The 16,956-nt window shown below is 55.9% G+C and overlaps 1 protein-coding gene and 1 pseudogene across 15 annotated transcripts in view; one reads left to right on the forward strand and one right to left on the reverse strand.

Annotated features, from left to right (window-relative positions):
• Positions 1-16,956, forward strand: part of Srcin1 (SRC kinase signaling inhibitor 1) — a 64,355-nt gene that overhangs the window by 21,823 nt on the left and 25,576 nt on the right. For 11 of the 15 annotated variants that reach the window (XR_012912295.1, XM_075990899.1, XM_075990900.1 and 8 more), the window contains 8 exons: positions 234-535; positions 3,321-3,419; positions 9,835-9,858; positions 13,500-13,695; positions 14,231-14,429; positions 14,859-14,952; positions 15,414-16,288; positions 16,861-16,953. Coding sequence is in view for 14 of the 15 variants with exons in the window: in XM_075990898.1 (XP_075847013.1) it covers positions 234-535; positions 3,321-3,419; positions 9,835-9,858; positions 13,500-13,695; positions 14,231-14,429; positions 14,859-14,952; positions 15,414-16,288; positions 16,861-16,953 (1,882 nt within the window). In the remaining variant the exon portion in view is untranslated. Of the gene's footprint in view, positions 1-233; positions 536-3,320; positions 3,420-5,223; positions 5,481-9,834; positions 9,859-13,499; positions 13,696-14,230; positions 14,430-14,858; positions 14,953-15,413; positions 16,289-16,860; positions 16,954-16,956 lie in introns of those variants that run through there. The other 4 variants (XM_075990908.1, XM_075990906.1, XM_075990897.1 and 1 more) reach the window with 2 other exon arrangements.
• Positions 4,071-4,151, reverse strand: LOC142832106 (small nucleolar RNA U3; annotated as a pseudogene).

A 16,956-nucleotide genomic window follows, 5' to 3' on the forward strand; every position in this document is an offset into this window, starting at 1 on the left:
ACTTCCCCTGCCTGCTCCAAAGCCCACCAACGAGCAACCTGCATCCAGGACCTGCTCCTCACCCCTAACTTGGAATTCTAGGTTCACCTCGTATACTCTCTGCCCCCTTTCCTCTCCCAAAGGTCTCTCTGCCCTCGTCAGGCCCTGCCCTGCCCTACAGGGATCCCTGTAGAGATGGGCAGCCCCCTCGGCATGACATTCTGGTGACCTTAGATCCTCTCCCCCTCTCGCAGATCCGGAGCGGAGCAGCCCCCCCATGCTGTCTGCCGACGATGCCGAGTACCCTCGGGAATACCGGACCCTGGGGGGTGGGGGCAGCGGAGGCAGCGGGGGCCGGCGCTTCTCCAATGTGGGGCTGGTGCACACCTCCGAGCGGAGGCACACGGTGATTGCTGCCCAGAGCCTGGAGGCGCTCAGCGGGCTCCAGAAGGCGGATGCTGACCGCAAGCGAGATGCGTTCATGGACCATCTGAAGAGCAAGTACCCCCAGCATGCCCTGGCCCTGCGAGGTCAGCAGGACAGGATGCGGGAGCAGGTGAGTGTGAGCAGGGGCTGGGATCTCTAGGTGATCACCCAGTATTTTATGGCTGGGCAGAGCTGTCAGCCTGGAGTTGGGGAGTATTGTTCCCTGGGCTGTGGTCCTCTTTGGTCTTTCCTGGAGCCTGGGGGAGAAAGAAGTGGGGCTTAGTCTCCAGGTCCCTGCCATCTGCTTGACACATTGGAGAATGGGTTTGGGCAGGATGTGGGAAGAAGGGCTGGAAGGTGTGTGTCTTGGAGGCCAAAGGGATGATTCTGAAGAAGAGAAGGGACGCTTTTGGTGCTGAGGGCACTGGGCCTGGACCCATGGGACAGTTGAAATGCTTGGCCATGACACCTCTCTCAGGCTTGGGGGCTTCTGAAGGCTGGCTCTAACCCCTCCCCAGTCCTAACCTGAACAGAACTCAGAACTGGGGATACTACTTCCTTTGAGAACACAGACTGGCCGTGTGACTGAGCCCGAAGCCTGTGTGTGCCTTGGCTCTCTCCTGCACCCCCAAAGGCTTAGGGAGAGGCTGGGCCTCTGCCTCTGGCCCAGGACCTGCACGGGTGGCTTCTCCTCTCAGCCTTCCCCAGCCTGGACTCCTTCATGTCCCTCTCCACCCAAGCACTAGCTTCGCTCTGAATTCCTTCTCTCAGGACTAGCGTTCTATGTCTAGGCCTGCATTGGCAAGGGGGCCATTATGGCTGCTGTGTCCCATCTCTGGGAATCCCGGCATTGTCCCCTCTGGGAGAAGGTGCACAGGGGTCCACTCACCAGTGTCCTTCAGTCACACTGAGGAGTGTTGGGCCACAGTTCCTTTTTCAGGTGCTACTCAGTGTGACTAGGGATCAGAGGAGGGACATGCCCCCTTATCACAGAGATCAAGGGCACACTGTCATGTTTTGGGGACCTTGCTTGTCCCCCATACATTCTGTCTAGTTCAGTCTGGCTTTTGCATTTTCTAGACTCCAGAGTCCCCCTGGGAGCAGGATTCAGGTTGGTGAGGATCAGGAGGGGTTTTAGACTCATGTAGGGCCCTGACCCCCTTAGCTGGGGGAAAGAGAAGATAAAACATTGTGTGAGGATCCTGGTCAGTTGGGAGGGGGCTTAGGATGAGGGATGTCAGTTTCAAGGCCTTATGGGAAGGCAACCTGGAGGAGGCGGCACCTGTGTGAAGCCTAGCAAAGCTAAGGGTTTGAAGAGAGGTAGAGAATGCTATATCTGCAGGGTGCTGGAGAAGCACATGAACCTGAGTCGATTTGGAGCATAAGTCCTTCTGGGTGGTACAGAAGACTAGGGGTGGGTTCAGGGGGACATGTGGTACCAGAGTGGGGTGGGCCAGCAGATTACAGGAGAGTTATATTTGTTATGTACAGTTATTGACTCTGGGGGTCGGGAGGCTTGAGCAGGGAAGGAGGAAGTAAAGGAAAGGGGAGTTTGGACAGAGGGGCAGGGGCGACTAGGTAAGGGTTGTTGGTTGTCTGGAGCCATAAGGGAATGACAGAAAAGAACACAGCTAAGGGCCAGCCTGGTAGCAGGAGGCTGTGGGTTTGATTCCCAGCACTGCACAAACTGTCTGTCTTGGTTGCTGCGTGCCTGTAATCCCATCATTCTAGATGGGGAGGCAAGATAATCAAGTTCAAGGCCATCCTCAGCTACCAGCCTGGGCTACATGAAACCCTGTCTCAAAAAACTGAAATTGAACTCTTGACTGACAGGGAAATAGATGTCGGTCTCTGGGAAAGAAACAGAAATGAGTGAGAATCATAGGGGTGGGGTGGGAAGTTGGGAGGGAGCTTCCTAGGATGCCAGCTGGATCCCTTACATACATTTCTGTACTCCAAAGCACCGGCTTCAGGAGACCTGAGAGCAGTCAAGACGGAGACAGAAATGGGAGTGGGGCATGAAAGGGCATTAACGCAGTATACGATGGTCAGAGATGGGCTGTGGGACAAACGGTGCCAATGCTTCAGAAGTCTTGGTGGGTCTGGGCAGAGGTAAGAAGAAATAGCGTCCATTTTCAATGGTTTGGAGCCCAGGCATGGTGAGGAACTGGGCACCCTAGTTACACACCTTTCTGGGAGGTGTAGCAGGAAAAGCTTCAAGAGGTACCGAGTCTGGCATGGAACATTCATGTGCATTGGTAGGTGGAGGCTGGTGAACACTCAGCAAGTAATTAGCAAATACTTCTGGAGTGAATGGAAGCTCAGTCATGTTCAGGTTCATGCCTTTCATCTGTCCTGCCCTCATCTGCCCCCTTAGAGGCTCAGTGGCAGGACCCAAGGCCCTTTCAATTGAACAAAGTACCATAGCATGGTACAGCAATGGTGTGGAGCTGGGCGAACCTTTGGAGAGAAGTGTCAGGAGCCAGAGGACCAGAGGCAGGAGGAAACAGTCTCAGAGGAGTCAAGTCTGGTGGCCTGGGGTCCAGAGATGGCACAGACAACAGGAGTGAGGTCACTCCTGTCCACTGATCCCATCATTGTGAGGTCCGAGATGACCTCCTTGGGAAGGAGAGAAGGCAGATGTTCAAGGATTGTGCAGGGAGGCTTTGGGAATTGGAAATCAGGATTCTATCAAGTGGCGAAAGCCTGTTCTGTCAGAGGAAAGACAGACAGACATGCAGATAAACTTGGGGCCCTTGATAGAGTACCAGCTGCTGTGAAGAGTCCACCTCCATGACTCTGGCCCTCTTCCCTGTGCCAGGGCTTGCCCTGGGAGCATCCATCCCATACTGTCCCACCCCAGCGGCTCCTGCCCGCTCCCCCTAATGGGGTGTCCCCTTGCTTCACACACACAGGTCGGCGGCTGGACCGTGGACCCTGTGTGCCTCCTCAGCTCCCTCTGTTCCCACCTCCACGGCGATTCCACCCCCTCCGGGGCTGGCCAGCCTGCCCAGGTGAGCCAGCCATCTCCCTCCAAAATCCATGGCGGAGCTTGGCTTTGGGGAGACCCTTTTTTTTGTAGGGGGGGACATTGATAATTTTTATTTCGCACCCCTTCTATGTATGAACCCTCCATTATCAGGAAACTTCCATGCCCCGTATTCGCATCTCCCCTGACTGATTTCTTACCATTGCCTCCTCAAACCTATCCCTTTTGAGGGATAGTTATGCTTTAAAAACAAACAAACAGTTGTTTCTCTCCTTTAAACAAGAGGACCTACTCTTGTTCTTGGGCTTTTAGGAACCTCTTATTATTCTCATCTTATTGCCCTTTCTGTGCCCGACTCTTCTGTTCCGAGTAGAGCCTGCCCCCCCTTCTGACCACCAGGAAGTTCTGTGTGGTGTCTTTCTCTCACCCTTCATATAATTTTTAAAAAAACTAGGGGTCTAGCCATTGCTTCTGAGCCTGTTTCCCCATTCCTCACCGAGCCTCATTTTCCCTGATAGGAGGATAGATTTTAGCATATGCTCCCAGCTCAGGCCTGGGCATTGCCAGGGGGAGAAATAACAGACGTGGGGGCAGGGATCAGGAGTCCAAGCCGTACCTGGAGCCAGGGATTTTGGACTTGCTGGTTATGGTGTAGGTAGGAGGAGGGCAGGAGCTGCCAGGTCGTTGGGTGCTCTACACAGTCAGAGAAACTTCTCTAGTAACGAACTATAGAAATGATCCCTGAAAGTATAGTCTTCTGCCAGGTCGTTGGATGGAAGAGGTCTGGTTCTTCATGCACCAGAGTGGGCCAAAGCTTGGCTTTCCCAAGGAAGATGAAATGAAAGGGTATTGTGACAGACAAGGATGCCATGAGAATCTAGAGCTGGGGCACCTGGACTGAAGGAACGTGTTTAGTAACAGCTCAGCACACTGGACATCATTCTCAGGGTATGGAGCCACTTCCTTCCCAGCTCTAAGCCTCATTTTGTCTGCATTTGGGGAACAAGGGAGCGGGGGGCGTACCTGTTATCAAGGTTGGATGATGATAGGTGATAGAGAGGTGTGCCGAGTGGCAGTGTGTGGGGGAGACCACAGACAGAGGTTGGGACAATCACGGTGATGGACTGCAGACAGGCACAGGACGGACAGGCAGGTCCTTGGTGCCTCAGGTCCCTTAGGTCGAGTGTGGGATAGGGATAAGGTGGACGGCAGGAACGAGGCTGGATTAGAGTGGGCTGAGTTGTGCCCCGTGGTGAAGTTCAGGTCTGTCTGCCTGTCTGGAATTCTGCTCCGAGGGAAGAAAGGAGAGTTTGTAGGGGACCTTCGTCCTAGGGCTCCACAATACGCACAGCGTCTTGTCATCTTTGGATAGAGCTCATCACATTCCTCCCCACCAGGGAGAAGTCTGAGCTTCATTTTTTTGTAAAGCACAGAGACACCCAGCAAAGGACCAGAATCACACACAGCAAGGCAGGATCAGAGGCCAAAAAGGAAGCGTAGGCATCTTAGGCCTCCCCGATTCAGTCGGGAATTAAGTCATGGAAGGATTAAAGGGGCAAAAGGGCGGCGGCAGAGAGGAGGCTAAGGGCCCGGAAGGTGGGGGTAACTAAGACCTTTGGGGATGGGTACAGTGAAGAGGATCCTGGGAAGGGACCAAAGGTTAGACCAAGCCACAGCCCCTCCCCTCCCCCCTCCCGCTCTTTCACTAGGCTGTCTAACCTCCCTCCCTCCTGCTGCAACCCGAGTCCCGGGCGGCGGGCCGGCGTATCGGGTGACCGCGGCGACGTAGCCACCAGCCTCTTCTCTTCGGCGTGGCTGCGCCGGCGGGGCCGCGCCGCGGGAGGGGGCCGAGGGGGGATGCGCACGGCAGCGCAACGCGCGGCGCCAGGTGGAGTCTCGGTTACCGGGGCGACCGGGGCCCGGGCCCGTTCGGTGGCTGCAGCTCTCCCACTGCAGCAAAGGGCACCGGCGGCGGCTGCAGAGGCGGCCGGGGGAGGGGAGAGCCTGCGCGGGTGGGAGTAGCGGGCGGTTCTCCCTCCCCCGCCCGACGCGGGACCAGGCTCCGCGCGTGCACCTGTAGCCGCAGGTAAGGGTGAGCGGCGGTGGGGACTCAGTAGCCGCGTAGGGTTCGGTGGGAGAGGGGGCGGGGACCTGGAGATCGAGTCCCGATCCACGATTTGGAGAACTGGTCTAGGGGTGCGGGGAGTGCGGCTGCAGCGGGTTCCCGATCTCGGAGAAACGCCCCCTCCCTTTCCCCACCGCAGCAGGTGCCTTCCACGTGGGTCGGCCCCCCGCCCCCAAATGCGGCAGGCGCCCCCTCCCCCAATCGCGGAAAGTCATGACCTTCCCCGGGTGCGCCCCGGCCCAGGGCGCCGTGCGGCTCTCGCAACGCACCCCCTCCTCGCGCACTCAGCCTCCGCAGGGCTCTGAGCCGCTAGTATCGCTGCAAACCCCTAGGGGAGGGCCGTGTGCGGCTTGGCGGTTGAAGGCTGGCAGCCACCGTGGCCGGTGGCGTAGCCCTAGGCTGGGAGCTGGCGTCTCCGTGGACTTGGGTTCACAGGAGTTGAGAGGTGGGTGTGTGCGCCAGTCTGGAGATTAAGGAAGGGTGTGCGAGTCGTGGGTTGCCTTCCCCTCTGGAAGATGCTCCCTTGGGGCCTGAGGTCAAGGAGGAGTCATGCGGACACCTGCCCTACCCCAGGACGCCTGCCCAGGGGAAGGGAAAGAAACTGAGGTAAGGTCCCAACGGGATCTCTCGCCCCTCCAGGGTTGGCTGGAGTGGGAGGAGGAGGAGGGCCCGCTAGGGGAAGAAACCAAGACTAAGTACCGGAGAGGTGAAGAGTGCCGGGTTAACTCCTCAGCTCTAGAGGGAAAAAGCTGTTTCCTCCACTTCTGGGCTCCCTGGGGGAAGTTCCCCATGACTGAAAGCTTGGTCCTGAGGGATGGTTGACTTCTGTTTTTGCCCCAGCTCCCGCAAGCCCTCACCACCAGCAGCAGGTCCTGCTAGTAGCTCTCCTGCTCAGCTCACTGAGTTCTGGGAAAGCTGTTCTCCCTGTACTTAGAGATGTGTTGGCTTTGGTGAGGTTTTTATTGAGTGAAGAGAAGAGGGACCCCGGGTCCCTGCTGTCCCTGCCTTTTAATATTTATTTATTTATTTTGAGGCAGGGTCTCTCTATTAATATGTAGCTCTGGCTGCCTTGGAGCTCTCCAGGTAGACTAGGCTGGCCTCTAACTCCCAGAGATCCACCTGCCTCTGTGCTGGGATTAAAGGCCTGCACCGCCATGCTCTTTCAGGGTTTTTTTTAGACCCCTGTCATTCTCAGGAAAAAGGCTCAGAGCAGCCAGGGCCAGGATTGGAGGGAGCGGGACCAAGCCTAGTCTTTAGAACTACCTGCTCCCTGCTGGCCTTGCTTGGTTTGTTTGATTGGCAGTTATTCATCATTACAGATTTGTTGAGGGCATTGCTACCCTACCAGGTACCGTGTTGGACACCAGCTGAGGAATCTACAACTAGGAAGAGGTCAGGGAAGGGACCCGGGTGTCCCTCTTGCACAACAGAGGAGCCTCTGCACTCTGTCATCAGGGACGGTCCCATGGGTTAATGCCTGGAAGCAAGTGTGGATGATGGCCCATCTCCCCAGGGGCTTCTTCCCACTGCAATTTTCCTCTCCCAGGACAGAGAGTTGCTGGGAGACCATGTACCTGGGTCCTGCTGGGCCAGCTTAAAGGATCCCTTTTCTGCATTTGAAGAGAGGACCAAGGAAGGAGGCAGGACTTGCTTTAGAAGGCTATGACACTCAGAGCTGCAAGTTAGAGGGCCAGATGACAGTGTCCCCCTGCACGGCCCCCAAACACAAGCATAGCTTCTCTCCCATCCGTGCCCTTCCCAGAGCTAGGATGATCTTTCCCAGACACTGATACCACCACCCTGTTATCTCCCAAGCCTTTCAGGTCCTGCCTGATGGGTCTGTACAGGCTTGGAGCCCACAGTGAGGCCTGGCCAGTGCGGGTATAGCCAGGTCTTGCCTATCCATCAAGTGGGTCTCAGTCATCTGCACCAGGTACCCTGAGTTCCTTGTGCTGAGATTGGTGACAGAATTAGGGATGGGACAGCTTTTATCACTCTTGGTTCAGGAAACTCCCCGACAATCGATGATAGTGCCATCCTAGCTATTGGAAACTGGCTAAAGGTGCCACAAATGTCCTGACCCAGCAGGTAGAGGGGAGCAGAGAAAGAACATTTTCTCTGAGTTCTGTGTGTTTCATACATTGCTCTGATTTTTAAAAATTACATTTATTTAGCGTGCGTGTGTTGGGGACATGCACTTACTATGGTATGTGTGTCTGGAAGTCAGAGGACAGCATGGGGGAGTTGGTTTTCTCATTCCACCACGTGGACTCCGGGTATCAAACTCAGATCTTCAGACTTGGCAGCAAGCACCTTCACTCACTGAGCCATCTTGCTGACCCTTGTGGACTATTTTGTGTATATTTCTGTTGCTAGTGTTTGTGTATTTGTGTGAATGGGTGTCCTTGCCTCTGTGGCTCTGTGGCGTGCTGAGGGGGGTGTGATTGGTCTTACCACCCTTCATGTCTTTGACTGAGCACAGTGCTAGCTGGGGTCCTTGGGAGAACATATGGATCTGAATTGGATGGTCTCTGTGTGGATGTCTTCGAGTTACTCTTTGTTCCTGGGGGCCATTTCTCATGGCTTCCCCTAATGCTGTACACCTTAGTGGGCGTGTTTGTTGTTCTGGGTGTGTTTGTGACATCCTTGTCTACCCAAGGATGTGTCTGAGTCTACCAGCTCACCGCAGGAACAACGTGCATGTTACAGGGAGCTGTGGATGCTGAGTGCCCACTGTGGGGTGGGTACCAAGCGTGAGGCTTTCTCTGCAGAGCCGTCTGTCATTGCTGGTCTGCAGACATGACTTTCAGCACAAACCTTTCCAAGTCCTCAGCCTACCTCTGACGTCTACGAGTCCTCTCTCCATGCTTCCCTTTCTAGCCAAGGTCGCAGAAGCTGTGGCTCAAGTCTTTAAACCATGCCCCATCCCTTGCCACCTCAGGGGTGCCCTGTGTCCATACAACCTTGGTGATCCCCTTTCCTTGCCTGAAATGTGGCTACTTTTCATCTTTTGCAGGCAGTAATTTGGGAGAGAGATCAGGATTGTGGACCAGGCAGGATTGTGGATTGTGGATCGGGATTGTGTAGGGTGGCAGCCGATGAACTTTATTCCAGATCCAGGCTGGCATCACCCCCCCAAAGAGCTGTCACTATAAAATATGTACCCAGCAGTAGCCGTCCTTAGCCCCGTCTCAGCCCTTATGCCCCCAACACATCTAGGGGGCACAGGGCACCACAGCATGGTGTCTTCCCAGCAGGAACCCTCCTCTGCCATTGGCTCTGAGGCCTGGGGAATCTTGTCTGCGTGTGCCAAGCACCCTGGGACCAGGCCATCTGCTGCCTCTGTCCTCCTGCTGAGGCTGGCACCGGTCAGCAGGGTACCCTCAGCTTTGCCAAGAACCAGCCCGCCCTCAGGGCTGTCCTTTCCTTGTTGGTAACCATCTGGAAGGACCTTCTGGTCTCTAGGGAGGGCAGGGCAACCCAGGGTTACTGCGAGTGAGGAGGAGCCTTGGGGCCCCCTTACAATTCTTTTCCACTGTTTCTGTAGCTCCAAGTGCTGCCCAGGCTTCCATCCACTGCCTAGTGCCAGAAGCCCCTGGCAGTGGTCCACTTTTCTCCACAATCCTTGCACATCCTGGCACACAGGCCTGCCTACCCTGGCCTTGGTCCCAGCCACCACCATCTCCTCTCTGCCCTTAGCCCTACTGGGGTCCCATTCCCTTTTCGCGATTTCATTCCTAGGTTTCCTGTACTTTGATCTGTAGCTGTAATGCCATTGAAGACTGCTCAGTGTCTAGCCTCATCTGCGTCTTCCCAGCCCTCCTGCCTGCTCCAGGGCACCTACTTAGGCCTGTGTAGGTCTGCTCAGCACACCTTTCTCCCATCTCTAGCTCTTCACTTTCCCGACCACGCTGGAATGCCATCTTTTCTGGGACATTTGACCTGGCCTCTCTCTGGTCCCACAGCCCAGACTGGTCACTGCCGTCCCTGAAATCTTTGACCATCTCATAGCCATCCGCGCTTTCCCTTACCTGCAGCTCTCTCCGAGGTCGATTACTATGGCTAGAAAGACACTTGAAACATCGGGAACGTTCTATCCTGCTCCCCTGCCAGCAGACCTGGAACCTGCCCCTCCTTGGTGAACCAGAATGTTCTAGCCTCGTGAGATAATTGAGAGGCACAGGCATTGCCTACTGTCTGCTCCCCAGAGGGTGGAGGCCCATGACCCAGGATTGTGTACTGAGAGTCTCTGTCCTGTCCTGTTCCACTTCCCTGACAGCCCCCTCGTAACCATCTCTTCTCTTATTCCCATCAGCAACCAAACTACTGGAGTTTCAAGGTCAGTGCGCGATGCTTCTGCTTCTGTGACAACTGCATGTCCTGTCCTCCCCTCCCCACCTCTGCCTTGCACAATGCTTTGCTCTGGGGTGTGCATCTGCAGGGGCCCCCTCCTCTGTGGGCGGTGGGCCTGGGGCTGCCGGCTATGGCTGCTGCTTGGGGGAAGAGTCTGAGTTTGTCTGCCGGGGGCTTGTGGATCCAGAGTGGGAGTTTTGCCATCTCTGCTGGAGGTTTGGGCGGGAGATGCTCAAGTTCTCAGCTCTCCCAGCCCGCTAGGGGTGTTTTAGGAGGAGAAGGGTTCCCGAGTCATAGTGGGCCCTGGACCCTAAACTCACCTTGTTCCTCAAAGGAAGGCCTCATGCCTGCCTGTTTTTACTCCCCATCATATCAGGACAAGGCAACACACTTGCCCTATACCCTTAACTTTGTTCATCTTAGGGGCAAGGCCTGGGGGATGGGTGCCTTCTCACCTCCTCTGAACAATTTTATTTTAGAGAACTAGAGTACTTTCTCCCCACTCCCAGGATACCATGGTGCCCCTGGGGGAGCACCCTCAGGCACTCCCTCCTTCTTCCTTGACCCCCATACCCAGGGCTGGATGAGGGAAGTTCTGCTGTGGTTTATTGTGTAGGATCTGCAGTCCCTGGAGCCTCAGACCTTAGGAAAGGGTATCAGGGTAGCTGTAACCCAGATTCACCAGGTGGCCGGTGTGCAAACTTCTTTTTTTTTTTTCTAAAAGCCTTTGAATCAGTATTATGGGATCCTGTATCTGCCTGTCAGGGGCAGGAGAAAGGGGAGGGTTAATGCATGGGCCTGAGGGTCTGGCCTGGTGGTGGATTCTAGCTTGCTGTTAGTTAGCTTACTGACCCAGCAGGAACTTACAGTCTTCTGGGCCGTGCTTTCTCCTTTGGAGAGTGAACACTGTCTTCATCATAGAGGGGTTCCCCCACTCTACTAGTGGGGATTAAACCCAGGCCCTTGAGCATGCAACTCTTTGGGGGGTATTGTTTTTGTTTGTCTTGCTTCCTCTTGAGACCAAGTCTCGCTGACTGGCCTGGAACAGGCTGTGTAGGCCAGGCTGGCCTCAAACTCACAAAGCACCACCTGCCTCTGCCTCCTGAGTGCTATATTTAAAGGTGTGCGCCGCCATACCCAGTACCCTAACCCTTTTTTTACCTTTTATTTTGAGACAGGGTGTCACTAAGTTGTCCAGGCTACCTATGTAGCTCAGGCAGGCCTTGAATTTGTGATTCTCTTGCCTCAGCCTCCTAAAGTGCTGGATTACAGGCATGTACCATCAGGGCTGACTCGGGATTGCTGAAAGATTGGAGAGATGCGAAGAATGCGTGTCCGAGGCAGTTTGTCCAGTTAGCAAGTTTTCCCTGGTAGCTGACTTCATCAGCATTGGAGTGGTGGATGCTGACTGGATTCCAGCCTCTGGATGCTACAGTCGCCTTGGGCTATCATAGGCCGTCGTGAGCCCTGGGTTTCCACTGTGAATCCTGGAAAGAGTTTGGTGAAAGCTCCCAGGTGCTCCTGCCCAAGTCTGTGGAGAGCTGCTGGGAGCCCCAAGATCTCGGTGTGACTGTCCTCGCCCTGCCTCCTGTCTGGCAAGGCTTCATTAGCTTCTTCGGTGGAACAGGCACAATCGCTGAGTTCACTGCCTCCCTCGGCAGCCCCATCCTGTATTCGAGTTCTCTTTGAATTCCTGTTTCCTTCTCTTGCCATCTCCCTTAGTCAGAACATCTAAACTGTGACCAGCAGCTCATATGTGACTGTCAGTGTGATCAAACACAAGCTCATGAGCTTACTTAAAACATAAGATTTATTTTGTGATTTTTTTTGTAACTTTTGTTCAGTTCCTAACTGTGAATTTGGTAGACAGCATGTCAAAAATTGGACATGCCTGCTAGTGGCTTCTAGATGTTTCATTTTCTCTGCTTTGGTCCAGGGAGCAGAAAGAAGTGTTAATAGACTTTTCTTCTTCTTAGAGATCCTTCCCCCCAAGTTTCTTTGTGTAACAGCCTTGGCTGTCCTGGAACTCACTCTGTAGACCAGGCTGGCCTCGAACTCACAGAGATCCACTTGCCTCTGCCTCCTGAGTGCCACCACTGCCCGGCCTAGGGTTTTCTTTAAAGGTAGAAAGAATGGAAAGGTGCCCATGGTGCTAGAGTGGAGGCAGGAGCAGGCAGAGGAAGGGGTGTGGCTATCTTTTTTCCCCTAGAGTTCCTATGTTTGTGGCCAGCCATCCCCAGGATCCTGTCCTCTCCGCGCTGTCCACTTCATCCTTTTCCAGACATCTCATTTGTGACCCCACTCTGACCCAGTGGCCACTCCTATTCTTCATCTCTGCCAGCTGCTGCATTCTGAAGCTTCTCATCGACCCCAGTCTGGCAACCACTGACCTTTCAGTTGCCTGGCAACCCCATGCCCACCGGCTTGGTTCAGACTCCCTGACTTCTGAATAGGTTGCCGCTGCAGTGGTTTCTCTGGGGACGAAGGTGGGAGGGGCTCTCACTGTTGGCCAGCCTAGAATCGAAGCCTAGGCTCTGAAGTCTGAGATCTCCCAAGCAGGCCTTGTCTACTTAACCAGCTCTAGGTAGCCAGGGCTACGTACTGAGAGTCTGTCTCAGAAAAATAATAATGATTTAAACCATCCAGCGTCTATATAGTAGCTGGGTTTAGTGTGGGAACTAGGGCTGAATGGCAGAGGTTGTGGCCCTGGGTGACAGCCAAAAGTAATTTCTAGAAAGACAACTGAAATAAGGAGAGACACCACCTTCCAGGAGATTGGAGTCAGGCCCATCTCGTGGCATCCTTCCCACTGAACTCCACCTCCTAGGCCTTTATCTCGGGGGAGGGGAACTGGGACTTGAACCTAGGGATTTTCTGTGACACCCTTCCTCACCTCAGCTGTAGCCACAGGGAAAGGGCTGTAATACTCATGGCTAGGGGAGGCCAACCAGCCTGTGACAGTGTTCGTATCCCAGGGAGGGGCGGAGCCCACACAGTACACTTGTGTGTCACACCTGGCTTTGCATGTATACTGTGTGTTTACTTTAAATTGTGGTTCAGTTGACTCAAGGCTTTGGGAGACTCCCCAGGGACAAAATCCTCTAAGTCAAGAATCCTGGCATGGACACCTCCCAGTGCAGAAAGCCTGGGGTCCCTCAATCTCTTTGCTTTCTCCCTGCCCCCCCAAGCCCCTCCCGGACTCCATGAAGACAATCCACCGCCCACGCACCCGCCGTTTAATTAACGTCTGGAACTAATGCTCCAATTTGCCCAACAATTCTGCTGCTCACCTCGGTGACAAATTCGTGTTGTTGCTCATTGGAAGCTTAAAATAGCAGGCGTGCCCATGGGTCCAACTCAGATGGTTTCTTGTATAGCATCCCAGGGTGCCTGAGTCTCTTGCCCACTGCCTACCTACGGGTGTCCCAGGGAAGCCAAGACCTTCGAGAGTGGAGGGATCTTTCTGCAGCTGCCCAGCGAGTCTAGAACCCAGGAGACCCACCTCTGAATGTGTGTGTGTTGCTGGCTGGCCGGGGAGCTCTGTGGCCCAGATGGAGGTTGTGGCAGAGCAAGGGATGGGGGTGGGGGCTCATGCTTGGTGCCTCTCGCCCTGCCCCGCCCCTGCAGACCCGCAGCTCGCGCCATACTCAGGGAGCCCAGCCAGGGCTGGCAGACCAGGCAGCCAAGCTGTCCTACGCCTCGGCTGAGTCGCTGGAGACCATGTCCGAGGCCGAGCTGCCCCTGGGCTTCAGCAGGATGAACCGCTTCCGACAGAGCTTGCCTCTCTCCCGCTCTGCCAGCCAGACCAAGCTGCGCTCACCAGGTACTGCCCAGCCTGCTTGCCTTCAGGTCCCGCCACAGCTCCTCCCTCCGGCTTATCCCGCCCTTCGCTACTCCATCTCCTGCCACTCCCTCCTCTAGCAGCAGACGCCTCCTCGAAGTTCTAGCTCTTTCTTCTCTGCTTGACCTTAGCATACCCTGCTGGCCCTTAAATTCTGTCAGCATCCTCTCTATCCAGCCCTTTTCTATTTCTACTAGGCTTTTTTTTTTCATCCCGGCGTTCTCGCCAGCCTCTCCAACTTTCCCGACTTTCTTTCAGTTTCTGCTCCACCAGCTCCTTCCCCCAGCCCCCTTCCACGTCCAGACTCCAGCTGCCTGGGGTCCGGTGGGTTTTTGGAGTGGTGGGCCGCAAACCGGCGGAATGAGGAGCGCATGGGTGCACTTGCACTCGGGGGCAGCCTCCGGCCTCAGACCTTGCCGCTGTGGGACTGACGCCGCTCCCGAGGGCTCACCGCACTCCCCTGGCGCGAAGCCGGCTGACAGAGGCAGTGACCGTGAGGGCGGCCTCTCCTTCGCAGGGGTCCTGTTCCTGCAATTCGGGGAGGAGACCCGACGCGTACACATCACGCATGAGGTCAGCAGTCTGGACACGCTACACGCACTCATCGCGCACATGTTCCCGCAGAAGCTCACCATGGGCATGCTTAAGTCGCCCAACACCGCCATCCTCATCAAAGACGAAGCTCGGAACATCTTCTACGAGCTGGAGGACGTCCGGTGGGCGCGGCCCCAGGGGTTGGGTAGACTTCCCCACTTCTCTGAAGAGTGCTGGACCTCTTAGATCGTTCCTTAGATCATTAGGCACCCTCTCTTCATCCTTTGCCTCCCCCACCAAATCCTAGTGCCCCGCCCTCTCTGTTAAATCATTCAGATTTGTGGATTCCCACTGGCAGGAAGCTATGGAAGCGGACTCCCCTCCCGTGTGTGTGTGTGTGTGTGTGTGTGTGTGTGTGTGTGTGTGTGTGGCATACTCATGCCTGCTTGCTGGTGGCAGACATATCAAGGAGTCACTGAGCACCGGGCTTAGGAAAGGGGAAGGGCTGGATGTCAGGAACCTCTTGTCTGCCTGAAGTAGCTGCTGCTGGTCTCCTCATTGTGCACAGCTAGGGGGAGCACACGGTGACCCACTGCCTCTCTCCCTGACAGGGATATCCAGGACCGCAGTATTATTAAGATCTACAGGAAGGAGCCACTGTATGCTGCTTTTCCTGGCTCACACCTCACTAACGGGGACCTGCGGGTATGTCTGGGAGACACAGGGCACTGGTGAGATTGCACAGGTGGAATCTAGGCAGAACTAGGCCGGTTTAGGAGATGGGAACTTAGAGGCTGAGGCAGGGTGAGTTGTGAGGTTATGGAAGTGCCATCTGCTCACCTGCTACCTTCCCCACAGTCCACTCAAGATTTTTCTAAAGGGCCTTTAGATACTGTAAGTCCCTTTCGGCCACTTCCCTTTCTCTTCTCCTTCCTGGTCCCCATCAATGATGGGCTGAGGGTTGCTTTTCTGATGTCTTTCCATCTGCTTGTTTACTTACCCCTATGCTGGGAGTACTGAGGGGCCCAGGATGCAGAAGGAGACAGGACAGGGGGGGTTTTCTAAGCCTGGTTGGGGGAGAGGTGAGGTGCTGGCTCCTCAAACAAGGGGAAGGAAGGCCTCTTTGTGACCAGCTCCGTGGGCTTTTTGGGCTGTTTTCTGCGCAGAGAGAGATGGTGTACGCGTCGCGGGAGTCGTCGCCCACGCGCCGCCTCAACAACCTGTCGCCAGCATCGCACCTAGCATCTAGCTCGCCACCTCCAGGGCTCCCATCCGGTCTGCCGTCAGGCCTGCCGTCCGGCCTGCCGTCGGGCTCACCCTCGCGCTCACGCCTTTCCTATGCTGGGGGCCGCCCGCCCTCTTATGCCGGCAGTCCGGTGCACCACGCGGCTGAGCGACTGGGAGGTGCCCCGACCAGCCAGGGCGTGAGCCCCAGCCCCAGCGCCATCCTGGAGCGGCGCGACGTGAAGCCGGACGAGGACCTGGCAGGCAAAGCGGGCGGCATGGTGCTGGTGAAGGGCGAGGGCCTCTATGCAGATCCCTACGGGCTTCTGCACGAGGGCCGCCTGAGCCTGGCCGCTGCGGCGGGGGACCCGTTCGCATACCCGGGCGCAGGTGGCTTGTACAAGAGGGGCTCGGTGCGCTCGCTCAGCACCTACTCTGCCGCCGCCCTGCAGTCCGACCTGGAGGACTCGCTGTATAAGGCAGGCGCTGGCGGCCCTCTCTACGGCGATGGTTACGGCTTCCGCCTGCCGCCTTCGTCCCCGCAGAAGCTGGCCGACGTGTCGGCACCCTCTGGGGGACCCCCGCCCCCGCACAGCCCCTACTCGGGGCCGCCCAGCCGTGGCTCGCCCGTGCGCCAGTCCTTCCGCAAAGACTCAGGCTCCTCGTCGGTCTTTGCCGAGAGTCCCGGAGGCAAGGCCCGCAGCACTGGGAGCGCCTCAACGGCCGGAGCACCACCTTCCGAGCTTTTCCCTGGACCTGGGGAGCGCTCTCTAGTAGGATTCGGGCCGCCGGTGCCAGCCAAGGACACAGAGACCAGGTGAGGGGACATAGAAGGAGGCACTGCAGAGGATGGCCGGTTCTCTCCAGGTTTAGGTCACAGGGGAGGGCCAGAGTATCTTCAGTGTGGCAGGGAAGACACTGGATGGTTGGGTGAAGCCTCAAGTGATGACTGGAACAGAGACCCGACTTTGTATTCATTCCCCATTTTACCCGGAGGTAAAAGGAAGGTGCTGATTCAGCCCTTTTAGTGCCCCAACAGCAGTGAGAGCTGTCCAGCAAGGACCCCGCTGAAATCTGCTGGAGCAGGCTCGGGATAGGGAGGAGTTGGGCATTTTGTGTTTATGTTTTGTGTTCTTGAGACAGGGTCTTGCTATGTAGCCCAGGCTACTAAAACTCGCAGCAATCCTCCTGCATCAGAGTGCCTTGTGGGAGCAGTAGTAGAGAGTCAGTGGAGAATTAGGAGTTTGAGCCTTGACTTGGGTCCTTGTTCTGTGTGGCAGCTAAGGAAAGATGAGCTGTTTGTCCTTTGGCTGCTAATCTTAGACTGGGGTGAGCAGGAGGGACCACAAACTCATGGGAGCACTTGCTCAGATCCACCTTCCTCCCCAGGGAACGCATGGAGGCCATGGAGAAGCAGATCGCTAGCCTCACAGGGCTGGTGCAGAGCGCCCTCCTGCGAGGCTCAGAGCCCGAGACCCCAAGGTG

The sequence above is a fragment of the Microtus pennsylvanicus genome, chromosome 11, assembly GCF_037038515.1.
Source record: "Microtus pennsylvanicus isolate mMicPen1 chromosome 11, mMicPen1.hap1, whole genome shotgun sequence".
Classification (NCBI taxonomy): domain Eukaryota; kingdom Metazoa; phylum Chordata; class Mammalia; order Rodentia; family Cricetidae; genus Microtus; species Microtus pennsylvanicus.